The 25,248-nt window shown below is 41.1% G+C and overlaps 1 protein-coding gene across 1 annotated transcript in view; it reads left to right on the top strand.

The window, feature by feature from the left end:
* Positions 1–4,001: 4,001 nt before the first annotated feature.
* The window catches only part of ACVR1B (activin A receptor type 1B), a 92,510-nt gene continuing 71,263 nt past the window's right edge, over positions 4,002–25,248 (top strand). Inside the window, exon 1 of the mRNA XM_077483278.1 lies at positions 4,002–4,189. Coding sequence (XP_077339404.1) covers positions 4,117–4,189 — 73 coding nt within the window. The 5' untranslated portion in view covers positions 4,002–4,116. The remainder of the gene's footprint in view (positions 4,190–25,248) is intronic.

Here is a 25,248-nt window from a genome sequence, read left to right on the forward strand (position 1 = left end):
ACATCTTAGGGCAAGAGTACCTACCTCTCCCCTGAATGTTGGAAGCACAGTCCTGGGTGCTGTGTGTGAATATCACCTTGCATGTTTTAGAGACTCGTCAATATTTGGGATCCATGCCACCCTTGGATCGTGTTAGAAGAATCCACTATGCTATTTCCTTTTTGATGCACTTTGCACTGTCTCATTGAGTTTAAAGTTGATATGCATATTCCCCTTGTTTGATATAATATCACATCTGTTGTTTGTTTCTTATAACAAATATATATAACAACAATCGATAAGAAATAAGAAATTAATAGATCATGCAGTTTCATTTGACCTTTTGAAATTTGTGATCTCATTGGGTTTAGTTTTGGTGCACATAACACTCACTCAAGTTTTTATAACACTTTTAAATATTTTTGCGTAGTTTTTTTGCACTTTTTAGCACAAATATTTACTGTGCTCATTTTTCCCTAGGTGTATATCTTTGGCACGTTAATATTTTCAGTGCTGCACTTTTTTCTCCATACTTTATTAGGTACACCTTGCTAGTACCAGGTCGGAACCCTTTTGCCTTCAGAACTGTCTTAATTCTTTATGGCATAGATTAAACAATGTGTTGGAAACATTCCTCAGAGATTTTGGTCCATATTGACATGATGGCATCACACAGTTGCTGCAGATTTGTCGGCTGCACATCCATGATACAAATCTCCCATTCCACCACATCCCAAAGGTGCTCTATTGGATTGAGATCTGGTGACTGTGGAGGCCATTGGAGTACAGTGACCTCATTGTCATGTTCAAGAAACCAGTGGTGAGATGATTTGAGCTGTGTGACCTGGTGCATTATCCTGCTGGAAGGAGCCACCAGAAGATGGGTACACTGTGGTCCTAAAGGGATGGACATGGTCAGCAACAATAATCAGGTAGGCCGTGGTGTTTGAACGATGCTCAGTTTGTTCTAAGGGGCCCAAAGTGTGCCAAGAAAATATCCCTCACATCATTATTCCACCACCACCAACCTGAACCATTGATACAAGGCAGGATGGATCCATGCTTTCATGTAGTTTACTCCAAATTCTGACCCTACCATGTGAAACCAGCTGAAATCAAGACTCATCAGACCAGGCAACATTTCCCAATATTCTATTGTCCAACTTTGGTGAACCTGTGCGAATTGTAGCCTCAGTTTCCGGTTCTTAGCTTACAGTATTGGCACCTGGTGTGGTCGGCTGCTGCTGTAGCCCATCCGTTTCAAGGTTCAACGTGTTGTGCATTCAGATACGGTATTCTATATACCTTTGTTGTAACTAGTACTTATTTGGGTTACTGTTGCCTTTATATCATCTCAAACCAGTCTGCCCATTCTCCTCTGATAATAAGAAGGCATTTTCCTCTACACAACCGCCACTCACTGGATATTTTCTCTTTATTTGGACCATTCTCTGTAAACCCTAGAGATGGTTGTGCATGAAAATCCCAGTAGATCAGCAATTTTTAAATACTCAGACAAGCCAGCCTGGCACCAACAACTATGCCACATTCAAAGTCACTTAAATCCGTTTTCTTCCCCATTCTGATGCTCGGTTTGAACTTCGGAAAGTCGTCTTCACCGTGTCTAGATGCCTAAATGCATTGAGTTGCTGCCATGTGATTGGCTAATAAGCAACTGAACAATAAAGTGGCCGATGAGTGTATATTTTTTTGGTACTTATTTACCACCTATGAAAGAGGAACCTATGGGACACCAATGAATGGCTGGAAGTCCCTGGGGGGGTGGGGGGGGGGGGGGATATAGGGGACCTGAGTATTGCAAAACCCATCTCTGTATGAAAAAATGCTGAGTATCCCACCATCTTATATATATATATATATATATATATATATATATATATATATATATTTATTATGTATATATATATTATGTATATGGGGCATCTCTGTGAGTGCACATTTTTGTCACACGTGGTGGAAGACTTAAGCCCCGTACACACGATCAGACTTTCTGATGGGAGATGTTGGATGTCAGGTTGTTAGCGGAAAATCCGACCGTGTGTACACTCCATCAAACAATTGTTGTCGGACTTTCCGCCAACAAATGTTGGCTAGCATGTCTTCAAATTTTCTGCCAAAAACGTGTGTTGTCGGATTTTCCGAATGTGTGTACACAAGTCCGTCAGACAAAAGTCCAAAGTACAAACACGCATGCTAGGAAGCAAGGACGAGCCGGAAGTGATCGGTCTTGTAAACTAGCGTTCGGAATGGAGAATTAACATTTGTGACGTGGCAAATTATGAAATCTCCAAATGCAGTGCAAATTTCTCTTCTTCTTTAATGGGATAATAATGAAGCTGCTTTGCTGGTGATACTGATGGAGTTATTGCAAACACATTTTCAAAGGCTTTTTTTTTTCTAGTGATATCAAGAATAATATTATTATGCCTTTTTTTTTTCTTTGCTTTTTTTTGGGCAAGTTACTAGAACACCATTATCCTCTAGAATTTAAGATCAAAGATACAACTATGTTGGTGACCCTTGTCAATTTTACATTGTATTTTTTTAAATGTAACTGCCTACTCCACAACTGTCATTTGAAGTAAAACACATAGCCAAGTATTATTCTACACATTTTTTTTTATTGTGCATTAAAAAAAAGAAAACAAATAAAATTAGACCTGCTAATTAATAGAACTTAACCAAAAACTGCATTCTATGCATCCAAAAACATAGAAAATATACCAAATCCAATAATTATCCAACCAAAAAAATGTCAAAGCAAAAACTCCAAGGCCAATAATAAATAACATGTTAACTCCTCCAATTGCGCAACATGTCTGGATGCCGAACGGCCATTTAGAAATGAACTGAAAAGCACAAAATGAAAAGCGTGAAATGAAAAACGCAAAAAGAAAAGCGCGAATCAACACTCACCAAACTTCTACGACCACGAAATTAGCAGAAGGAGCCCAAAGGGTGGCGCTGAAAAACTACGTAGTACGTCACTATGTTTGCGATTGTTGGCCAACATTTGTGTATGCAACACAATTTTGAGCCAACACCTTTTGGACAAAATTCATGGTTTTGTTGGCCAACAATCCGATCGTGTGTACGAGGCTTTAGGACCGTATTGATGTAGAAAGGACGAGGAGGAAAGTGCGGGAATAATTCCTGTTGCCTTGGACACACTACACTTATATCTTGGACTTCTGTTTATGAATTTTAGTGTTTGAGCTTTTTATATGAATGAATTTATGTAGCCCGCCGGAACTTTACTGTTATTTTTTAGTATCTATTTATTGGAGCAAATCTCCTTTTCTTTTTTTTTTGCGTGCACTAAAATGAACTTTTGTTTTTTACTGGAAGATTAGCGTTTTTTATAAAAACGTGAACGAACATCACGTGACGTGAAAAGATTGTAACTAGCACCATTTTATTGAAAAAATGCAGACAATGTCTGTGGTAGTGAAGCGGGTAATCTGTGTGAATGAGACTTGCAGCGTTCTGCTCCCCATAGTACCCCTCAGGATACAGTGAGAGGAATAAAGCCCTTTCCTTACAGCTGAAGTAACGTAAGCCCGGGGACAGTGAACACCACGACGGGTGAAATCTCAGCGGAAAGGAGGAAATTCGGCACAAGGGGGACAGGCAAGCACAGCATTTCCCAGCAGGCACAGCGAGCCGCCGGTGCGCAGACTGGCCTCAGTCGCCCCCTGTGCAGCAGACACGGGCATGTGTCTATTTGCAGGCAAGGGCCCCAGACAGCCAGGCGCTTTATTAAATGCCGGCAGACAGCCAGCGCCAGCCCACGCTGCCCCTTTAAGGCGCGCGCCACGCTCGACCCGAATACGCGCTGCCCACCGACTCGAAACAAAAGATTCCTCGTCTGACGTCATCGGGCCCCGTCGCCGCCCGCTGGCTGGTAAACAGGTGGGGCGTCTGTGGAGAGCCAATCAGCTCTAGCGCCGTCCCCCTGGAGGGGCGGGCGGGGCGCGCCGCGAGCGAGGCGTGGGACGCAGACTTTGCGTTCCACAGGTGAAAGGAGGCCGTGCTGTGCGGCGCGCTCCCGTAGTGCTTGCTCTGTCTGGAAGGCTTGTGGTCGCGCAGTTGAGTGGTCGCCGTGCGCTGGTTACTATGGCGGAACTGCCGGCCTTCTTCGTTGTCGCTATGCAGGTCCTTCTGCTCAACGGCCCCGGTCTGACGAACGGTAAGCGGGACAATAGTGTGTGGGTACGGGGGGGAGCGAAGAGTGGAGTCTATGGGGAGGAGGAGGGGGGAGGTTACCTATACACAGTGTATACATGGTGGAGGGGAGCACTGGGCTCTGTGTGGAGGGGGAGGGGAGCACTCCAACCTGTGTTTAGGGAAGTGCTGTGTATAGGAGACCTTGCTGACATCACACTCCCTCACCTGGACACATCACCTCTCTGGATTCTAATGGAGACATCATTGTAGTCAGTCCTAGCTCACCCCACCTGTGGGCCTCACCCTCTATATGTCTCTACAGGAGATCAAAACACTCACTTGGCATTAGATTAAATCCCTTGTTCTTTTTATTGTCCCATCTACATCCTATTAGATTCTCCTTCACTTCCTGTCGTATAGACACAACAGGAAGTAATAGTGAATCCCCTCTAAATGCCCAAGCCCTAAAATGTATTACAGCTCACAAGTCTTTAGATGTGGTGGCTGCATCAGTTTTCTTTTTTTTTTTTCTTTAAGCTTTTGTTTTCACCTGGTGATCTGGTTAGTAGCACCCCTCCTGTATTAGGACCCTTTCACACATTGCTGATAGTTTGAAGAGCAGCATTTCCGGGCATAATTGCAGACATTTACGTTGGGTGTATTTGCATGCATGTATTTGTGGTTATTTACTGACCAGCAACGCAAATTTAAAAATAAAATAAAAAATTCTACCGATCTATATGCAGTAGAATAGCTCACTTGCCATAACTGTTGTTGCAACTGTTTATGCACCTGTGTGCACAGGCTCAATGAAAACAATGAACTGCATTTTAGATTGGTAAAAAAAAATTGCTGTGTGCCTGAAAACTGAGCTTTTTTTTTTTTCAGGCAGTGGTGTGCAAGAGTACAAGCGATCTGAAAATCAGAAGTACAATTTTACACTGCGAACGATCTGACGATTTTTGGATCGTTAGTATGGTGCTTTCGACAGCAGATTCATATATATATATTTTATATTATAATTATTTTTTTTGTATGGCAAAAGCTGGATGTGCAGACTGTAGCATTTTTGTCACATGTAAACGCAACTTCTGATTTTCATTTAACTAATATGTTTTTCGTCTGAAAAAATTTGTAAGAGCAAGACTACGCATGCTCCAGTAACGAAAGAATACATACAAACCCACTCAACACATTACATCAGTTGTGATGTTGTATTCTGTCAAACGAAAATTTTCGTATTGTGAGTAAGCTCTTCGCTTTCCAAATGAGACGCTGTTACTGGTAAACGGACATTCATAGACAGTTGGATGCTTTTTTTTTTTTCAGGTGCCCCTGAACTCCTCCAATGTGTACATATACGCAGGTTCCTTTTATGTTTTTAGGCAGTTGCTTTTATAGGCTTTTCTTTGAAGGAAAAAAGAGTTCAGACGCCGAAGTTTCCAACATTTCAGACGCCAAATGCGGTAACTCTCATTTAGCTGTGTTTTGTTTACAGGCGTTTTTCAGTTTTGGCTACTTTGAAAAAAATATATATTTTTTGTTTTGTTTTTTTTCAAATGCGGCAAATCTGTCATTTTAAACGTGGGTTACTATCAAGTTAAATTGTTCAGGAGAGGTTGTAAAAACGATCCGTGAACCTGAAGCTTAAGGAGCAGTTGTGCACTTTTTTCAGCAGGCTCTGAAAACTGTTATCTGTACATATACACTCAGACCTTTATAGTAGTTAAGAGGCAGTTGAGTTTACTGTTTATTTTTGAAAGCAGAAAAATTGCATTGAGGACTGTAGTTGGACTGCGATGAACTGCATTTATAAGCTTTTCTAAAGGTAAAAATGTTTCTGGTAATTTTTTGAACATGATAAAAATGTTAAAAAAACACAAATTTCACCACATACTGTTTACCTGCATCAATGAATGAGTCCAGTAGCGACAAACTTTGGTCCTTTAATGACATTTTCTGTCTTTGGAGCTTCAGCAACATCAGGAGCATTTCCTCACACATGTTCATGATGGGATCCATAGTAAGAACACAATAAGACTGCTATCTACAAGCACCACTGCTCTGTCTGCTGCTGCTCTTTTCTCACAGAATGGCTGAAATAGTTAATTTACTGTTTTTTTTATGCGTTGTGGGCATTTGGGAGGTCTCTAAAGGCAATATTTAAAAAATGCTTCTAACCTCAAACGCTCATAACGGCTGCTAAATTTGCATAAACCCAGTATGTAAAAGGTGAAAACGGATGTTTTTCACAGTCAATTTTTAGCTGTCAAGATTTCAAAAAAGGTTTTCAACTGCCCTGTGTACATGAACCCTTCACCAGCCAACTTTGACAGCTCCCAAACTTGAGTTTAGGAGCTTTTGGCGTTTTTTGTCTAAACTCAACTCCATCAAACCCTATGGGGTAGATTTACTAACACTGGTGCATCTGTGCATAGTAGCCAATCTGCTTCTAACCACCGCTTGTTCAATTAAGCTTTGGCAATAAAACCTGGAAGCTCATTGGTTTCCATTTCAGAGTTGCACCAGATTTTTCACTCTCCAGCTTTAGTAAATAACCACCTAGAACTAAAAGTCCCACGATGTATGAAGTTATGGGCTCCATTGTTGTTCCTGGGCTTGTTTTGGCCGCTCTGATCATGGGCAGGCGACTTAGGCTCAATGTTGGTTGAAAATTACTCTGAAAAAATGCTAATATTGTCATAAATTCCTTTTTTTCATTTTAGACACCAAATTTATTGTCTGTCAGGGGTCTCTAAACAAAGGGCCAGTTTACTTGCGGTACTTGACTGTAGTCATCAGGAGTAGAAAATGTCCCAGCATCATTAGTAGTAAATAGTGTCCCATCAGTGGTATTATCAATGGGTGGAATAGTGTCCCATTATTGGTATGAAGTGTATTGAATGGCTTTGTTATGGGTTTTGTTTTATAAAACTTTGTCCCTTGATGCATTGCAAGGTTGACAGGTACAAGCATGACTCCCAAAGGCACGATGGGACTTGTAGTTTCATATCAACCGGAAGGCCACAGGTTGAGCACCCAAGGTTTAGGAGCTGTCGTGTTTAGGTGAGCTTTAACCTCCCTCTCCTGAATGCAGAAGAATCATGTTCAGGATAGGAACATTTTGACTGCCGGCCGCAGGAAACTGTGAATTTGATAAAAATTCTATTAATTGTGTAGATTTGTCTTCATATTGCATCATTTTGGTAAAGCTCACACTCGCCACACATTTTAATCTGTTGGTAAAATCTCCTTAGAACTGGTAACTGAGTTGGATGAAAAAATTAATGGGTATTTTAGTTTTTTCCTAATGCTACATAGTTCTGTTTAAAATCAAAGTTGCTTGTACAAAGATTGTACAGTCAAATTTATAAAACGGTTGATGCCCTTTAGTCTAAAGAAGATGGCTATTCATCATACTATAAGATCTGATTGAACCATGTGGTGTAAAGATGGCTGTAGATGGATGGAATTTTGGCTAGTTCAGCAGGGTTCAGCAGAGATTCAATTCATGTGTGGGCAGGCTGGTTGTATTTAAGTCCATCGATCAACCTCAGTATAACCAGCCTATCAGATTTTTTGCATGCAATAACTGTCAGCGGCTTTAACCACTAGCAGCAATCATTGTGTTCTGTCAGGAAGATTCCCCAACGTCAGACCACCATAGCACTGTGGGAGGGGACCCCCCCCCCATCAACAGACTGTATTTCCTGCAACCTGTGGTTACAGAAAAGAAAATCAAATCATTTGTGGCTTTCCTAAAAGCCCACCTTGATTGGGTAGTTCAGGTAGGTCCCCATAGTTTATAGTATTAATAAAGCTCACAACAAACATTACAATCTGATGGTGTAATCTTTTTTACAACAACGAGCATCTATGTAGTGCGCACATCTGCCTGAATGGATATTTTAGGTCGGTCCTAATATTGCATAGTTTTGGTAAATCTAAAGTTTAATACAAAGTTATTGACACCCCCAGATCGGTTCACAGATCGCAGTGTGAACTGTGGGTTCGGACAGGAATCGGGTCGCATGGGTGTGAACACTCATGTGATCTGATTCCAGTGCGGGGGGGGGGGGGGTCACTGCACCTTTTTGTAATTCCAAAGCGAGTTCAGCCATTCAAACTGGCTGAACTCACATTGTGTTCGCATATGTGTGAACCCAGGCTAAAGGAGGTTATACAATTGGATAGTATATAGTGTATGACCAAGAGCTGTGTAGTTTAATGACCTGTCTGACTAGATACAAATTGATTGGGTAGGTATAGTTTTGGTAAACCTAAAGCCGATTGTATGGTCAGATAGTGATGTGTATGGTGGCCACATGTGCTTCAGTTTTATTATCTGATTTGTGATATGAACATTAGGATTGTTTTGGTAAATAATTGGATAGCCGTAAGTCCTGACTGATTTAGATGCTTTGTTCATGAGTTCAGTCATGTTTTGATTGATCAAATTATGAGTTGCATGGTAAAAGCAGAGATGCGGTGGATAACTTAAATCATATCTTCCACCTATCGATTGCAATACTTTCCCGTCGTGCATCACACCGATTGACTATAGATCGATTTTTCTGTTTGGGAGAGAGTGATCAGAAAATCCATAATTTTATGGAATTGTGTATAGCCACCATTAGGACTCAGGCATTTGGATGTATTTTCCTGTGCAGCATGAAAACCAAAAGTATTTTGGCAGCCAGACATCAGGAATGGTGCATACCGCCCGCTGCCTGTCATAATTGACAGGCTGAGATATGTGGAGGCTGTGCTCAGATCTGAGCGGTAACGGTGTACAGGGACATATACCCTGAACGCAGAAAGTCCACATCTGCAGCATACGGCCTGTTACACGATTACTGCTTGGATATGCTTTCTGCCACTTATTTCAGCCTGTCATTGATCTTGACAGGCAATGAGCTGTAGGCGTCACCTGTGACAACCTGCCCAATTTTCTAATGCTGTATGGCCATACCTTTCATTGTGTAGAAGCCCTTGTCGTCAGAAGTATTCCCAACTTAAAATATTTGATTTCCCTCTGTTTGAGTCACAGATGCACATGTCACCAGAACAAATCTCCTGAACATAAAGACTGCAGTAAGAAGCTGGCAGAGGGTCTGCCCTATGCCCACTCTAAAACGATTTTTTTTTAAATTTAGAAACATTATATTGTGTTGAAATTAGCAGCTACAGTGGAGGGTGCCTGCCTTTTCCACAGGAGATTAGATGACCTGCGGTTCAGTTTACTTGATTGTGTAGGCTGACCCTGAATACAGTACCTGTTGAAAACTTGCATTTATAGGTTAGCAAGCCACAGTGTTTTCTAGGAATTGTGTGCCTCGGGAGGGATGAATAATGGTACAAATACATCAGTGCGTGATCTTCTATGTATTAATAGTGATTGGTGTGCTTGTAGAAGTATGGATTGTACATACCAGTACTATTCATTGTTTCTAGTACTGAAGACAAGCAAGGGAGAGGAATGTATGGTGGTGTGAATGAGGGCAGATTGTTCTGCTGGGAGAGGCATGTGATCTGTGAAAGCAGTCAGTGGTAAATTATGGAAGGGGTGCTCCAGTGTTCAAAACTGATCCTACAGTGGAGTGCCATCTGATCCTTTTTTTTTATTTAATTACACTAACTGTTACATTTTCAGGGGAACTACTACCTTCTAAGGTCTAAGTAGTACTGTGTACACGCAGCTTTAGTTGTATCCGTACAGCGTGGATACGCAACTACGTTGGTTCAAGTGGACCATATAATGGCTACAGTCATTAAAGCTTATTATACAGGTTTTATATAGACCCTAGAGATGCATTTTGTGCAAAGTTCTGCTTGGACAGAGCCAAATCTGTAGAACCTTTCCCAATCTCTGAGGATAAAAACACGATGTGATTCTATATAAAAAAATCACATAGCCGTTCATTCAATGAATTTATATGGGCAAAAATCAAATGATGTGTAGGGTTTATGAATTGCAGTAGTTCATCATGGCCTCTAGGCAGTGCTGAGGAACATAGGAACTACATACATCTTAGTAACGAGATACAATGTAACAGTTCTAAAGAACATTGGAGTGTTGGCAAATGTGACTAATAGTTGCGTCTAATTGCTGATTACTTCTAGCATTCTCTAGAATTGTTTGTGTGCATAAAATATATATATATATATATATATATATATATATATATATATATATATATATATATATATATATATATATATATATATATATATATTTTTTTTTTTTTTTTTTTTTTTAATATTATGTATATGTATTTCCTACACTCTTCAGTGCCATCTAGCCATAATTAGGTCTTTTACTACTGCAAAAAATAAGAGCTTATGTTCAGAGGAGAAGCTAGCATAAACCACATTTATTTTTTATTTTTTGGCCAATTTGCACAGATTAATATATACAGATGCATTTTATATAGCACTATATAAAGAAAAGTGTGTATTGTCGGCAAGGATAAGTCTGTATCGTACTATGTAAATTGTCATGTTTTGTTGCTTTTAGAACACACAAATTATCACCTTGAATTTATATTTGTATTGATTTTGTATCCTGCTGGCTTAGTCTTTATCCGATTTCATCTAGCTTGGTTACAGTTGATATATGTAAAACATATGTAGGCCTAAACCAGTTTTACAAAGTTATGAATTTCTGCTTCTATATTTGCATACTTATATTGTTTCTGCACATATAGTTCTTGCAAAAGTATTCACCCCCCTTGGCTTTTCCCCTATTTTTTTACATTACAGACTTTAGTTCAATGTTTTTTTTAATCTGAATATGTGATGGATCAGAGCACAAAAGTCTAAGTTGGTGAAGTAAAATTAGAAAAATATATACATAAAACTATTTTTCAGAAATAAAGACTGATAATTGGCATGTGCGTATGTATTTACCGCCTTTGTTATGAAGCCCATGAATAGCTCTGGTGCAACCAATTACCTTTAAATGTCCCATAATTAGTGAAGTGATGTCCACTTGTGTGCAATCTAAGTGTCACATGATCTGTCTTTACATATGCATGCCTTTTTGAAAAGCCCCAGAGGCGGCAACACTACCCAAACACTGCCATGAAGACCAAGGAACTCTCCAAGCAAGTAAGGAACAATGTTGTTTTCGAAGTAAAAGTCAGGGTTAGGTTATAAAAAAAAAAAAAAAAAATCCAAATCTTTGATCTGTAGGAGCATCAACAAATCTATCATAACCAAATGGAAAGAACATGGCACAAAAGCAAACCTGCCAGGAGATGGCTGCACACCAAAACTCAGACTGGGCAAGGAGGGCATTAATCGGAGAGTCAGCACAGAGACCTAAGGTAACCCTGGAGGAGCTGCAGAGTTCTACAGCAGAGACTGGAGTATCTGTACATAGGACAACAATAAGCCGTACGCTCCATAGATTTGGGCTTTACGGCAGAGTGACCAGGAGTAAGCCATTACTTTCTGCAAAAAGCAAAAGGTCATGTTTTGAGTTTGCAAAAAGGCATGTGGGAGACTCCCAAAATGTATGAAGGAAGGTGCTCTGAGACTAAAATTGAACTTTTTGGCCATCAAAGAAAATGCTATGTCTGGCGCAGACCCAACACATCACCCAAAGAACACCATCCCCACAGTGAAACATTGTGGTGGCAGCATCATGCTGTTGGGATGTTTTCCAGCAGTCAGGACGGAGAAATTGGTCAGAGTTAAGGGAAAGATGGATGGTTCTAAATACAGAGATATTCTTGAGCAAAACCTATACCACTCTGTGTGTGATTTGAGGCTAGGACGGAGATTCACCTTCCAGCAGGACATTGACTCCAAACACACTGCTAAAGCAACACTTGAGTGGTTTAAGGGGAAACATGTAAATGTGTTGGAATGGCCTAGTCAAAACCCAGAGCTCAGTCCAATAGAAAAATCTGTGGTCAGCCTTAGATTGCTGTTCACAAGCGCAAACCATCCAACTTGAAGGAGCTGGAGCAGTTGTGCAAGGAGGAATGGGCAAAAATCCCAGTGGTAAGATCATAGAGACTTATCCAAAGCGATTTGGAGCTGTGATGGCTGCAAAAGGTGGCTCTACGAAGTATTGACTTTAGGGGGCTGAATAGTTATGCACATTGAGACTTTTTCTGTTATTTTGTCCTATTTGTTTCACAATAAGAAAATAAAAAATCTTTCAAAGTTGTGGGCATGTTCTGTAAATGATGCAAATCCTCAATCCATGTTAATTTTAGGTTGTGAGGCAACAAAACGCGAAAAATGCGAAGGGGGTGAATACTTTTGCAAGGCACTGTAGAAATGTAATATTTCATCTGAACAAAAACCCCAATCTTAGCACCACATGCTAATAAACATGCAAGTCTGCAATGAAAAGCTGTTTCTCCTCGAGTACTTTGGTGCTTGAAGGCTGGCAACTATCACATTGTTCAATGGATTTGAATTGGTTCTATATGGTTACTTATATTAAATAAAAATAACTTCTCACATGATATAGCAGCAGGTTATCTTTCTCACTAGTTATAACTCATTTTGTTATGTATTTGTCATTAGATCTTTAGAAAATAGTTTTATATTTGAACAACCATTCCACAACATATGAAGTTTGTATTTCTGAGTCCAGGTTACAAGAAACACTTGAATCCATTCAGTATTTTATTGGGCATTTAGACAGAATCTGTCTGCAATCTGTATCCCTGCTCTTAAAAATCAAATAGTCTTGTGCCTGTGCTGCTATTAAATTGCACACATGGGCCAACCATGAGATCAGGCTGCCCTGAGCAACCTGAGACTTAATTTTGATGATGGATCCCAGCTAAAGGATAGACTAGACAGACACAATTTCACAGCTGTCATATGAGGCTTTTAAGATATCACAGTTTCAGTTTTTTCTCCATTTGGATCATGTGTGGTCTTTCGGTCTACTTACGAACAATCCTAATTTCTTGTTTCTATCCTATCTAGGATGATTGTAAAGAAAATCTGTATGCTTGCTCAGTGGTTTTCTAGTTCATATAGGGAAGCAATTGTACTTTACTAACTTTTATCAGCTCCTGAAATATTAATTTAGTGTTGGGGATTATGCATTGTGAAATGTCATTAAATAAACATACTTGTAGATTTGTTAAAATATGTTCTGCCAAGATATTTAGGAGTATGACTTGGAATAAGCTTCTTCCAAAGCTAGCCATGAATGTTTTGCTTCTATGTAAAGCTTGCATTCCTGTACTATCATACCAATTAAGTTAGAAAGCAAATGACTGTTGCATGCGTTTGTGTTGAATTTAGAGTTGGTCAGTTGCCATTGCACTTGAATGTCCAAACGTCCAGCTAGGGGTAGCAGGCACCTCTGTGAAATAAAGGAGTGTGTATCCATTGACTGTAATGTAGTAATATCTAAAAGCAACCTATGTGCTGTCTGATCTTGGATTTATTGGCTACTGGAATTAAAGTAGTTGTAATTTTTCTTTTAAATAACAAACATGCATATACTTACCTGCTCTGTCCAATGGTTTTGCACAGAGCTGCCCGTTCCTCTTCTTTTGGGGTCCCCCGCTGATGGTCCAGGTTCCATCTCTTCATCGGGTGCCGCCACAGCCACTTTCCATGGGGGCACCCATGCAGGCTTGCTCACAAGTCCAACACCCCCCCAGTGGCACCTGCTATCAATCTGTTCACTGTGGAGAGCGACAGCGGCTGGAGCTGCTGAGCACGTACTTGGGTAAGATAAAGCGGGGTCTGGGGGGCAGCTGCAGCACAGGTTTTTCACCTTAATGTATTAAGCTGAAAAACCTTAAAGCTTTAAAACCACTTTAAGCCTTTTAATAACTTCGTGGCCCGATTTTATTGTTGGTCATCCATTGTATTAGAATACACATACAGGCAGTCACTGAGTTACTAATGAATCCAAGTTCCGAACGGAGGTGGTGTGACGTCACTGCCGGCCATTTGTGCTCCATGCTGGTCCCGGATACAGCTGAGCAGCCATCTTGAGGTACTAGACATATCTCATCCTGCAGTATTACATGGCCACAAGAACCCCAAATAAAACAACTGAATGAATCAAACAAACTAAAATTGTAACAGCAACAAGGTGAAAGACCTTTCAGAAGGGGACACCTGTCTAACATTGCACGCCCACATCATTTTCATATAGGGATAGCGGGGAAAAGATCCCCCTGCTCGCTGACACAGGGATGTGGGAAGGGGCTGCAGCTGCTGGAACATTTTGTATGTGCCAAAAAATGAACTTCTCCTTTAACCATTCCCTAATCTATTTAAAATTTCACATTTTGGGCTTTATGTACACTTTAATTGCATCAATATTAGAATTTTCACTGTATAACCTTAGCATACCCTCAGGTGCCACATGGGGTCTTATGTATGAAGGTTATACTATTGGAGCATTTTTGTTGCCTGGGGCGCAATAATGCGGAGTACACACCAAGACCCCTTTCACATTGGGGTGCTTTTCAGGTGTTTTATGTGCTAAAAATAGCACCTGTAAAGCACCCCTCTCAAGTCACCCCAGTGTGAAAGCCAGAGTGGTTTCACACTGGGGCGGTGCGCTTGCAGGACAGGAAGAAAAGGCCTACAAGCTGCATCTTTGGGGCGGTGCAGGAGCTGTGTATACACCGTTTCTCCACTGCCCCTGCCCATTGAAATGAATTGGTGCTGCTGTAAAAGTGATTTGAAAGCAGCACAAAGCTGGCGCTTTTAGCCCCTTCTGGGGGGTTAAAACCGCCGCTAGTTTACCGCTAACGTACACACCGCCTGAGTTTTTTTTTTTTTTTTTTTCCATTCAACTTGTGGGCTGAACGGGAAAAAAACTTCCAGATCGCCATTGATGTTAGTGTTGCGATCTCCCCCGCTGAGCTATTGTATAACAGGGGGACTAGCACCCCACCAATACACTGTTCAGCGCTCAGCCATCGGGTGTGAGCTTTGATCAGATGCCAGTTTTACAGCATGCTCATGACGCTGGATTTTGTTGGACAGGGAACTATACACACGGGCTTAAAATTAGCCGGTTATGGTCAAACCGCCCATTTTCAGTTCGTTTTTCAGCCCGTGTGTACCCACTCTGTCCCCAACTGTCATTTTTGCAGTCCTGTGAAAATTGAAATGGCAATTCTGTATAGGTGATAAAGACAACAGGGGCTGTTCTAGTTGGCACACTATCCATTCGTCATCCGCACCATTTGTAAACAGCCGGTATAGGTGGTTTAAGGGAAACTGTCAAGTATATTTTACATTTTATACGGTACAGAGCTTTAGAGTTTGTTCTTTTGGTACTGTACAGTATGTATTTTGCATTAAATCACTGGAGATTTTTCCTTGAAACATCATACAATTAGAATATCATTACTATTTTAGATGCAAGGAATATTTTTTTTTTTTTCATTTCTTTTTTTTTTATTTTTTTATTGTCCTATTATAAAAAATATGGAGCACACTATTATTTCCTCTGTTAACTTCAGGGACAGTCCTTACTCAGAAGTGGGACTTCGAAAGCTTTTTACAAGGACAGCTTCAGTTATGTACCATTTAGTATTAGTACTCTACCCTCACATATTATACATTGTTCTCAGAATATCAAATACAGTATTTATCGGCATATAACACGCACCCCAAGTTTAGTAGGGAATTTTAAAGAAAAAAACTTACATTTAAATGCCCATCAATTCAGCCTTGTCAGTGTCATTTGCAGCCTTGTCAGTGTCATTTGCAGCCTTGCCGTTTAAAAATGGCGCTGCCGAGATGCAGAGTGGATGTCCTGTGCATCTCGGAGCTTGGTAGCTCAAATTGGAAGTAATGGCGCTGTCCTAATCTGTGCGGCGCTGCATTTGCGGCGCCATACCAATTTCAAAAAGTAGTTTCTGTGCTACTTTTTGCAATTTCGGGGTGCGATTTCCACTGACATCTTTGTAGAAACCCACACAGATGTCTTTGAAATCGCTGCCAAAATCAGGACTGATGTGGAGGTTAAGTTTAGTTGAACTTGCGTGGATTCATTCCTGCTGCTCAGTGTGAACCTGGACTTAACTTTTGGATGCAAATGTTTTTCTCTCCCCTGTTATTTTTTACAATGCAGCATTTCTGTTTGTGCAGCCATAGCTTTTTGTGACATAATGGCAAACTCTGAGGCGAATGTATGTCTTTTCCTTTAAGAGAGCTTTATCCCATTTTCAATACTATGTTGTCATGCACACAGGAGAAAACCTTTTGTGTAATTTAAAGCGGAGCTTCACCCAAAAGGACAAGCTCTACTACACTGCCACATTTGGCACTTTTTGGGGGGAAGCAGGTACCTGGTTTTGACAGGTACCTGCCCCCACTTCGTCTCAGATCGCTGCAGCGAACTGAGCTTGGCCGTTCAGCCCCTTCTCCCGCAGTCTTCTGGGACACATTGCAGGCCCAGCAGACTACGGGACCATTCACAAGGCGCAGTGCAACTCATGCATTTGCAGTAGGAAACATGCTGTGAAGCTACAAGGCTTTACTTCCTGTTTCCATTACTACAGGTGCCAGCACCTGCACCCAGAACAGGTTAAAAAATTTGGCATATGTGAGGAAATCGTGGGATCCCTGGACAGGTAAGAGTTCTTTATATTTATATAGGCCAGTTCACACCAGACGCAGTTCTGCTCAGTTCCGTGTGCTTTTTTCTGCACTAAAAATGCATCCACAGTGTTTTCCATGTATTCCAATGGTTGTAGTTCACACCATGCAGTCAGTTTCTGGTGCATAAACTGACCGGAACTGACTATTGGTGCAGAAAAAAGGGAACTGCATGGAACTGCATCTGGTGTGAACTGGCCCTTAAAGTCAGCAGCTAGATTATTTTTTCTGAAGAAGCCTGGAGCTCCTATTTAAGATAATAAAAAAAAAAGTAAGGTTGACATGGGCACAGCTGCAACTTCTTCCAAGTTTGTGATCGCTAATGTGTATTCACTTACGTGAGCATTTCATGCCTGTGCAGTAATCGCAAACATCTTCCAGATTGTTGCAATCTTAGAATGAATCTGGAAAATAAAAGAATGTTATATAATAGTGGGTGGGCAGCATGTGCAGTCTATAATTGTGCACAGGTCAGTTGGGCCCACAGGTGAAGATGTGGCCCCAGATATTTGCAAAATATATATTTTTTAGGGCTCATTCATATGGATGCAGAGTTCCATACATCATGAAGAGCCGCTTGTTTATATGTCTGCAGTTGCATGCAGGCAGCCTGCGTTAGTGGAGACATAGCGGTTGTATGAACTCGCCTGCACATCTGAGTTTGACATGCAGTGTACATCCAGGGCTGTAGAGTCGTTTCTGCATGCTCGTCAAACTTAAATGTGCCGGGTGAGTCTGTACAGCTGTTGCATAGTCTCCATTAATTAACACAGGCTGCCTGCACACAGTTCCATGTTGCTCCAGACACATAAATAGCTCTGCACACATGTGAATGAGCCCTTAATCCCAATCCATATAATACCACTTAGTACACATGAACCAAAAAGGAACAACTGTTTTGGGCGTCCTTGCCCTTTCTCCAGTTCATGAGTCCATCTGGATTTTCATATTGCGGCGTGGAAAGTTCCATGCTTATCCCTTCAGGCTGTTTTTCAATGCACACATCTGCTGAATGAGGCTGTGGGGGAGCTTCTATGGAAGTTGGGCTTAAATTAAACCTGTTGCTTTGTTCTGCATGGGTAGAGCACAGATTTGCTTTCAAAGCAGACCAATGAACAGCTTCAAAATCGACATGAATAAATTCCTGATATGCCACAATATAAAAAAAGCAGTCAGGTGATCGTCTTCGTGAAACATTTGCAGAGAATGTCACCAGGGTACTACAGACAGAGCATTTCCTCACCATCCTCAACTATAGAACCTTTTTTGTCAGGTCACAAGGTGCAGTGTAGGGGAAAGAGATGTAAGAAAGCTTCTATATATATTCACAACTTGGTGCTTGGACATTATGTGCATGCATGTCACATTGCTCCAGCTTGCACCTATGCATATACCATACTCAGCCCATGCCACTGTGAGCTAGAAATTGCTAAAGTAGGTACTACTACTCCAGTGGTTCACCTGCTTCTAGGTCCTGTGCTGAGTGGTGGGCCTGATGCATTGAGATGCCATTGATGAGATGAGAGGGGTGCCATTCAGAGAATGCTTTTCATTTTATGAATGAATGTAGTGTGTTCTGTTATTGAATGAGGAGTGGCTGGTTGGTGACATTGTGCTCTTCGCCTAGGGTTGCCACCTCATCCCTTTAAACCCAAACACATGAATTACACAGGTTCTGAGGTTAATGTAATGCAGATAAAGCACCAAGTGAGTTTACCACCTTAATCAGCCACAGAACCTGTTCGGTTTAAAAAGGGATGAGGTGGCAACCCTATCTCCACCTTGCTCAATAAGAGAATGCTTTGCGTTAATTCAGACAATACAAAGCATTCTCTGAATGGAAATCTGTTCTGCCAGAAATGTACTCGGTTCTTAAAACAGACCTTCACATGAAAAGGGACATTTCACATATCCTCATCCCCCCTGCCTGTCAGATGGGAGCATTTGGGTGGCTGTGCTGCCCCCCGACTGCTTCCACCCGCCCACAGTAACAGCGCCCCTTAGTGATTGAAAGAAAAGTTGAGTAAAAAAACAAAATTTAAATGGTAAAAAATTTAATTTTACACCCAAGCACATAAACCCCCCCCCCCCCCAAAAAAAACATTTTTGAGGCCTCCCCAGCCTCATTGAAAATGCATGCGTTGGGGATACCTATGCATGAAAATGGCGATTGCGGTACATGTTGCATAGCACCACGTGTGCCGGAGTGAAAGCACAAGACCTTCACGCTAAACTAATGATCTATAGGGAACGTTTAAAGTCACCTATGGAAAATATAGCATACTGAAATGTCACCATGTCACAGGCGCACACACTTAAGGTTTGAAAGGTTGGGTATCTATTTTACTTGGTATAACCTCTACTTTTATATTTTATCAAACTATTGGGTAGTATGTTTCGTTTGTGCCCTAAAACGCGTAACTTTGTTTTGTTTTTTTACTGATGGTGAATTTACAGTAATATCGTGCGACACCGAAAATTGGAGCTACCACTATTTTATTCTCTAGGGCAGTGATGGCGAACCTTGGCAACAGATGTTTTGGAACTACATATCCCATGATGCACATGTAGTTGAGCATCATTGGAAATGTGCTACCAAAACATCTGGGGTGCCAAGGTGCGCCTTAACTGCTCTAGCCTGTCTTTTGTTTTTCGTTTTTGTGGGGGGGGGGGGGTTTATGTAATCTTCAGGCCTAAAATTATGTTTTAAGCATGTGTGCAAGAATTTTTTTATTTTTTTTTGGTCCAAGTGACTAGAGATGAGTTTGGAGGATACTCGCACTCACCTGATTCATACTGAAATCATTGAAACAGCATGACAGTGGGTTGCAATGCAACAAGCGTTTCAACAATGGCAGCCTCCATGTTTTTCCTCTACAGGTTTCCTTTTATTTTATAAACCGTACAAGCAGTGCTGGGATGGCTTTCTGACAGAAGCCTTTTTCTCCACGCTCTCGCCAGTGACGTTCAGTCTTGATTTCTACAAAATTATTATACAGGATTTATGTAGACCGAAACATTTAGTATATGTCCCCCACAGGTTTTAGTTAAGTCAGAAACTCTACTAAATAAAGTTGGAAAGTGATTTTTTTTTTTTTTTCGCCAATACGGTTTAGTGTGGAAGGGAGCAGCTTTAGTGTTTTTCCATAATGTGAAAGCATCTTTTCAAGCAAAGCAGTCATTTTCATTCATTGCTGTCGGTTTCCTATTTATTTTTATGTTCAGCTGAACTTTAAGGACATTTAAGGCTCACCTGAAGTCATCGGGGTTTATTTTAGCTCCCTATCTGGAGTAGTGCATGTAGTAGCACCTGCATTTTTCAGCATTGTGTTGCTGAGGGCGATATTCCTTTGCCATAAATACCATACACCGCAACTGTAGAGAACAAAGCTCTATTCTTTGTCTGGAACCTGACGTTTAAACATGACAGAACAAGTCTCTGAAGGTTGGGTTTAAACACAGATCAGACACACAGCACTAATCTGTTGACTAGGAGTTGCTTGATTCTGTACAGATGTTTACTCGTGTGTTATATTTTGTCCTAGTACAGTAAGAATGGAAGTGTGCACTATGAAAAAAATGATAGATTCATATTTGAGTGGTTTGTGTGTAGTATGTTGTATAAAAGATGTATAAGATGATCTGCACATACCATCCTCATTCTTCAGTCTAATTTATGTCTCCTCGCTAAAACCTCCATAGACTTTGGTGCATGCTAGCAGAGGGAGAGAAATGTGCTCTCCCTTTGGTGTATCCATTTCACTCATTGATCTGGGCTGATGCATTGGTTTTGCTGATATCTAGATGGAGCATAAAAACAACCATGCAGACTAATTTCCTGTGGCAGAATAGACAGACATATAAATGTGTAGTCCCAGCTGCAGTGTCAGCAGTACTAAGTAGGAATAATATGATCACCGCTGAAGCACCTCGAAAGCCTTTTCCTATTTTGCTTAGGGTATTGAAATGTGAGATGGTGTTTTTGGCTGAGGGGTCATTGTGGTGTTATTAGAGCATTTATGTGATGTAACTGTGAGCTAACCTGACATAGGAGGGCTGGCAAAGGTGAAAGGGGCTAAAGGATTTGGGCTAATCCTGGTCTTTACAACGGGGACCTCCTTCAGTACTACACATGTTAAAACAAATTCAGCCGTTTTTGATTTGCTGTTGTCACTGGCCTTCTATGCGGTCAGTCAGCCATGACTATCCTATAGGAAGATCAGGGTGCATTTACACGTCTGTGTGTTTGTTTTTTATTTTATTTATTTTTTATTTATTTTTTTAAACAAAGTTGATTGTAATACAGTGCGTAAACATGGCTATGATGAGCCACGTTTCTCACGCAAGGATCTGAATGTAGTCTGTGTCTGTTGCATCGTTGCTGCGACGTCTGAATTCTTAGCATATTTTGCTGTAATTTTATACATGAAGGAGCAGCTGCTGAGTAGCTATATTACTATACTATAGGGGAAAGTAGGGTTGCACCGAAGACACTTTTTTTTAAAGACAGAGTACAAGTGCTGATACACTTTTTTTATTTTTATTTTTTTGTTATGTGACAATGGCACTAATATGCAGCACTGATGAGGCGTGAACTGTCAGTATATTTTACAATTATAGATAACTTTTTTTATTTTACTTTTAAATATTTATTACAATGTTTCATTTTTATTTGATATTTTTTTTACTCAACCCTGTTTGTGACGGGGGGAGGTTGCTTTGGTGAGATTTCAGGGGTCGGGCCCCTGACATCTCACCTTTTGAGACATGGAAAGGGACTGAGGACACTCATTCCCCAGCCCTTTCCTTTGCAGAATCAGCTGCACTGAAGATGAATGGACAGGAGACAGATGCTCCTCTCCATTCACGAACTGAAGTAGGGCTGCAACTAATGATTATTTTCATAATTGATTAGTTGGCCCATTATTGTTTTGGTTAATAAACTTAAAAAAAAAAAAAATGGGTCAAATTGACATTCATTTTCAACCACAGTGACGGGAAAACTTCTTGGTCAAAGGAATTTTTCAGACAGTGTATGTGGTTTTTGTTCAGAAATGAAGTGAAAATTTCAAACAAAATTCTTTCATTCAGCGAATGTACAAAGATTTTTCATCTGAATATTCTCACCTGTAAATTGATCCGTGAGGCCAGCATAGGGCTCGGTACACACCTATGCAGTTTTTGCTTTTGATCTGTTTCTGCAGTGCTTTTTGCTGTACGTTTTTGATTTTTGTGCACGTGATTTTACTGCAATTTGCATTCTTTGCATTTTTTGGCGGGGGGGAGATTAAAAAAACACAAATTGCTGCAAAAATGCATTACATTCTTTTCTGCAGCTTCTCCGTTGAAGTATAGTGAACCCTTTCCAAATATGCAGCGGCTGAAAAAAGCACAGATATGAACGTGTTCCATAGGAAACCATGTGAATGAACTGTTGTAGTGCGTTTCTGCAAAAAGCACCAATAAACATATAGATGTGAACCAGGCCTAAGACGTTTAGTAACATAATGGGGTTAAAAAAACTAAAATGAGCCCTTTATAGTACAAAAAAAGCAAATAATCACTACTGGAAGGGGTTCATTTTTTTACTGTAGAACAGTGAAAGTAATATTTACAGTAGTGATTATATTTTTGTACTATAAAGGGCTAATTTTAGTGTTTTTAGTTTTTTAACCCCATTATGTTCCTGGCCGATAGATTATGAAAATAGTAATCGATTAGTTGTCGATTAATCGATTAGTTGTCGATTAATCGATTAGTTGTCGATTAATCGATTAGTTGTCGATTAATCGATTAGTTGTTTCAGCCCAAAACTGAAGCATCGTAAACACAGTTTATGATACTCCGTTATGAATGGAGAGGAGCCTCTGTCTCTGGCCATTCGGAAAAGGAAGGAGCCAGTAAATGACATTTATACCAACTCCTTCCTCCACTCTCTACCCTGACAGATCTGGGACGGGAGGGCAGAGGCACACGGGGGGGACCGGAGGATGACAAGGGGGGGGGGGGGTAGGATGACATGGAAGGGTACCGGACTGGAGAACAGAGGATGAAATGGAGGTGGACCAGAGGAGGATAAATGGAACAGTCAGGGACGATCAGTGGGGGAGTTACAATTGCTGATCTGTGTGATTTTCAATAAAGCATCTGAATACTGCAGGGGGAGGGAGAGGAGGAGAAGGGGCTGTCAGATGTTTTATTAAAAGCCACACAAGGAGATCGGTGATTGTAACTCCCCCACCACCGCATCGGAGCCAATACTAGTATCGGTGCAACCCTAGGGGAAAGTAGTTGCTGAACTATTGTGTAGCTTCTGCCCTTGGTTTCTCCACATTATTGTTGCTTTTTAAAATGGATCAGGTGTCAAATGCCCATGTGTTCATAAAGTACAGTTTGTGTACACAATGCTTTGCGTGTGAGGCTTCAATTAGTTTCCATAAGTGACCCAACCTGTAGCCAGACTTCATTCTCCAATGGGGCTCCTGGAAGCTCATCAGTTTTTATATGATATGGTCTTGCAGCAGCTTGGGCTTGGCATTACGAGGGTATCATTTAGGCATGCATGCTTTAGCAGTTTTATAGAACATCTAAAGACTATCCCGAACTTCATCTTCTGTTTGTGTGAGCTGATCAGAACAAATAGAATTTGTTCTGTGTATTTCTCTATACGCTAAATGATTACAACAGTGTTTTTTGCTTCCCCCCCCCCCCCCCCCCCCCCTTCAGTCTGTGTTTTTAAAGTGCAGTCATGTATGTGTAAGGTGTATTCATGAAACTTGGACTAACAATGAGGAGACATGCAAGTATATGGCGTGACAAGGAATGTGCCAGTTGTTTTTTTTTATCCATAGATCTTGTTATGTCTGAGGTACCCTGAGGATAGGACTAAACACTGGATATATCTGTAGTAACTCATGTTGATCAATTTTTTTTTTTTATACACAAAAAACAAAAAACAGTGGAGCTATAGTTGACACTGATTTGTAAGTTCCAACAACATTCCATATTTAAAAAACTGAAAAGGCTGGTCAGCCTATTATTGAGTAACAATGTAATGGGCAGGTACCCATAGCAACAGATTATTTGTGATTTTGGGTGCCTGCACCCTATATTTATCCACCCTGTTTTTTTTGACGGATTTGTCAGGTTAGCATTGTTTCATACTGTCAGTTGTCATGTAAGCTCTATTAGACTTTCTTACTACTGTGATTTAAAACGCAAACTGGAGTCCTTCTTTTATTTTATTTTTTTCCCTTTTTCCAGACAGGTTGACTGCTGCTTGCTGGCACTCATTATCTCTAATGAACCCCAGTGTTTCCTGATTATTGACACAGGTGCTCCTAGAAGTCATGCTTTCTGGGAAATGTGCAGTGTGTGGTCAGGCATAGAGGAATAGTAAAGCAGTAATCTAGTCAAATATGAATATTCAGCTCACAAACACATTGCATCATGCCTGTACAGGAGAGTATGCAATCTGGTTGCAGTGAATTTAAAAAAAGAAGTCTGAGGGGTGACTGGTTCTCATTGTGAGCCCATCAGGTCTGTCTTGCCTAGCACAGTGCTATCAATCCAGCCTGATTTTAATTAGGCGTGTTCAGACAGTTTGTAGGAGTGATCAGCAAGAACCTCAACAGCTAGATGCTCTTCTTCCATAGTCCTGTGCAGAAAGATCTCGATAAAAACTTCATCAACCAGATGCTCTTCTTCATTATTCAGTGGTCAGGCAAGGTGGAGCCACTTTCCTGGCTTTGCAGTGTGGTAGGGATGTGTCAATTAGAACACACTGGTGAAAAGCAGTGCTGCCCAATACTACTTTCATTTTTAAAACATTTAAGGGTCCTTTCACACGGGGCGGATCAGTTCTGATCCGCCCCGTGGATGTCCGTTTGCTCAGCGGGGATCACTCCGCCGATCCCCGCTGAGCAGGGAGATGACAGGTCTGTCTCCGCACACTGTGCAGGGACGGACCTGTCACAGCGCCGCTCTCCCCTATGGGAGATCGGATGACGACGGACCGCAGTGCCCGTCGTCATCCGATCCGATCCGCAGACGGATGGAAAAATAGCTTTTTCCTCCGTCACACTTTTTCGGATCGGAGCGGGTCGGATGTCAGCGGACATGTCACCGCTGACATCCGACGCTCCATAGAGCTCTATGGAGCACCCGTTCAGGTCCGCCTGAAAAACTGACAGGCGGGCCTGAACGGGACGTTAGTGTGAAAGGGGCCTAACTGAAAGCGCCCAGAATTTTTCACGAGCACGAGGGACGGAACACGGAAGTGTGTGTGTGTAATATGTGTGTGTAAACACACAAATCCATGTTCTGAGAGTAGTGACAGATCATGTGTTCCTATTGGCTAGGAACCATGACCCGTCACTTCCTCTAGTCGGTCCCCTCCCCCTTAGAATCACCTCCCAGGGAACAGTTAAAACCTAGATCGCCCCCTAGTGTTAACCCCTTTACTGCCAG

Source organism: Lithobates pipiens, unplaced genomic scaffold, assembly GCF_037356315.1.
Source record: "Lithobates pipiens isolate NorthernLeopardFrog02 unplaced genomic scaffold, aLitPip1_a1.2 Scaffold_16, whole genome shotgun sequence".
Classification (NCBI taxonomy): domain Eukaryota; kingdom Metazoa; phylum Chordata; class Amphibia; order Anura; family Ranidae; genus Lithobates; species Lithobates pipiens.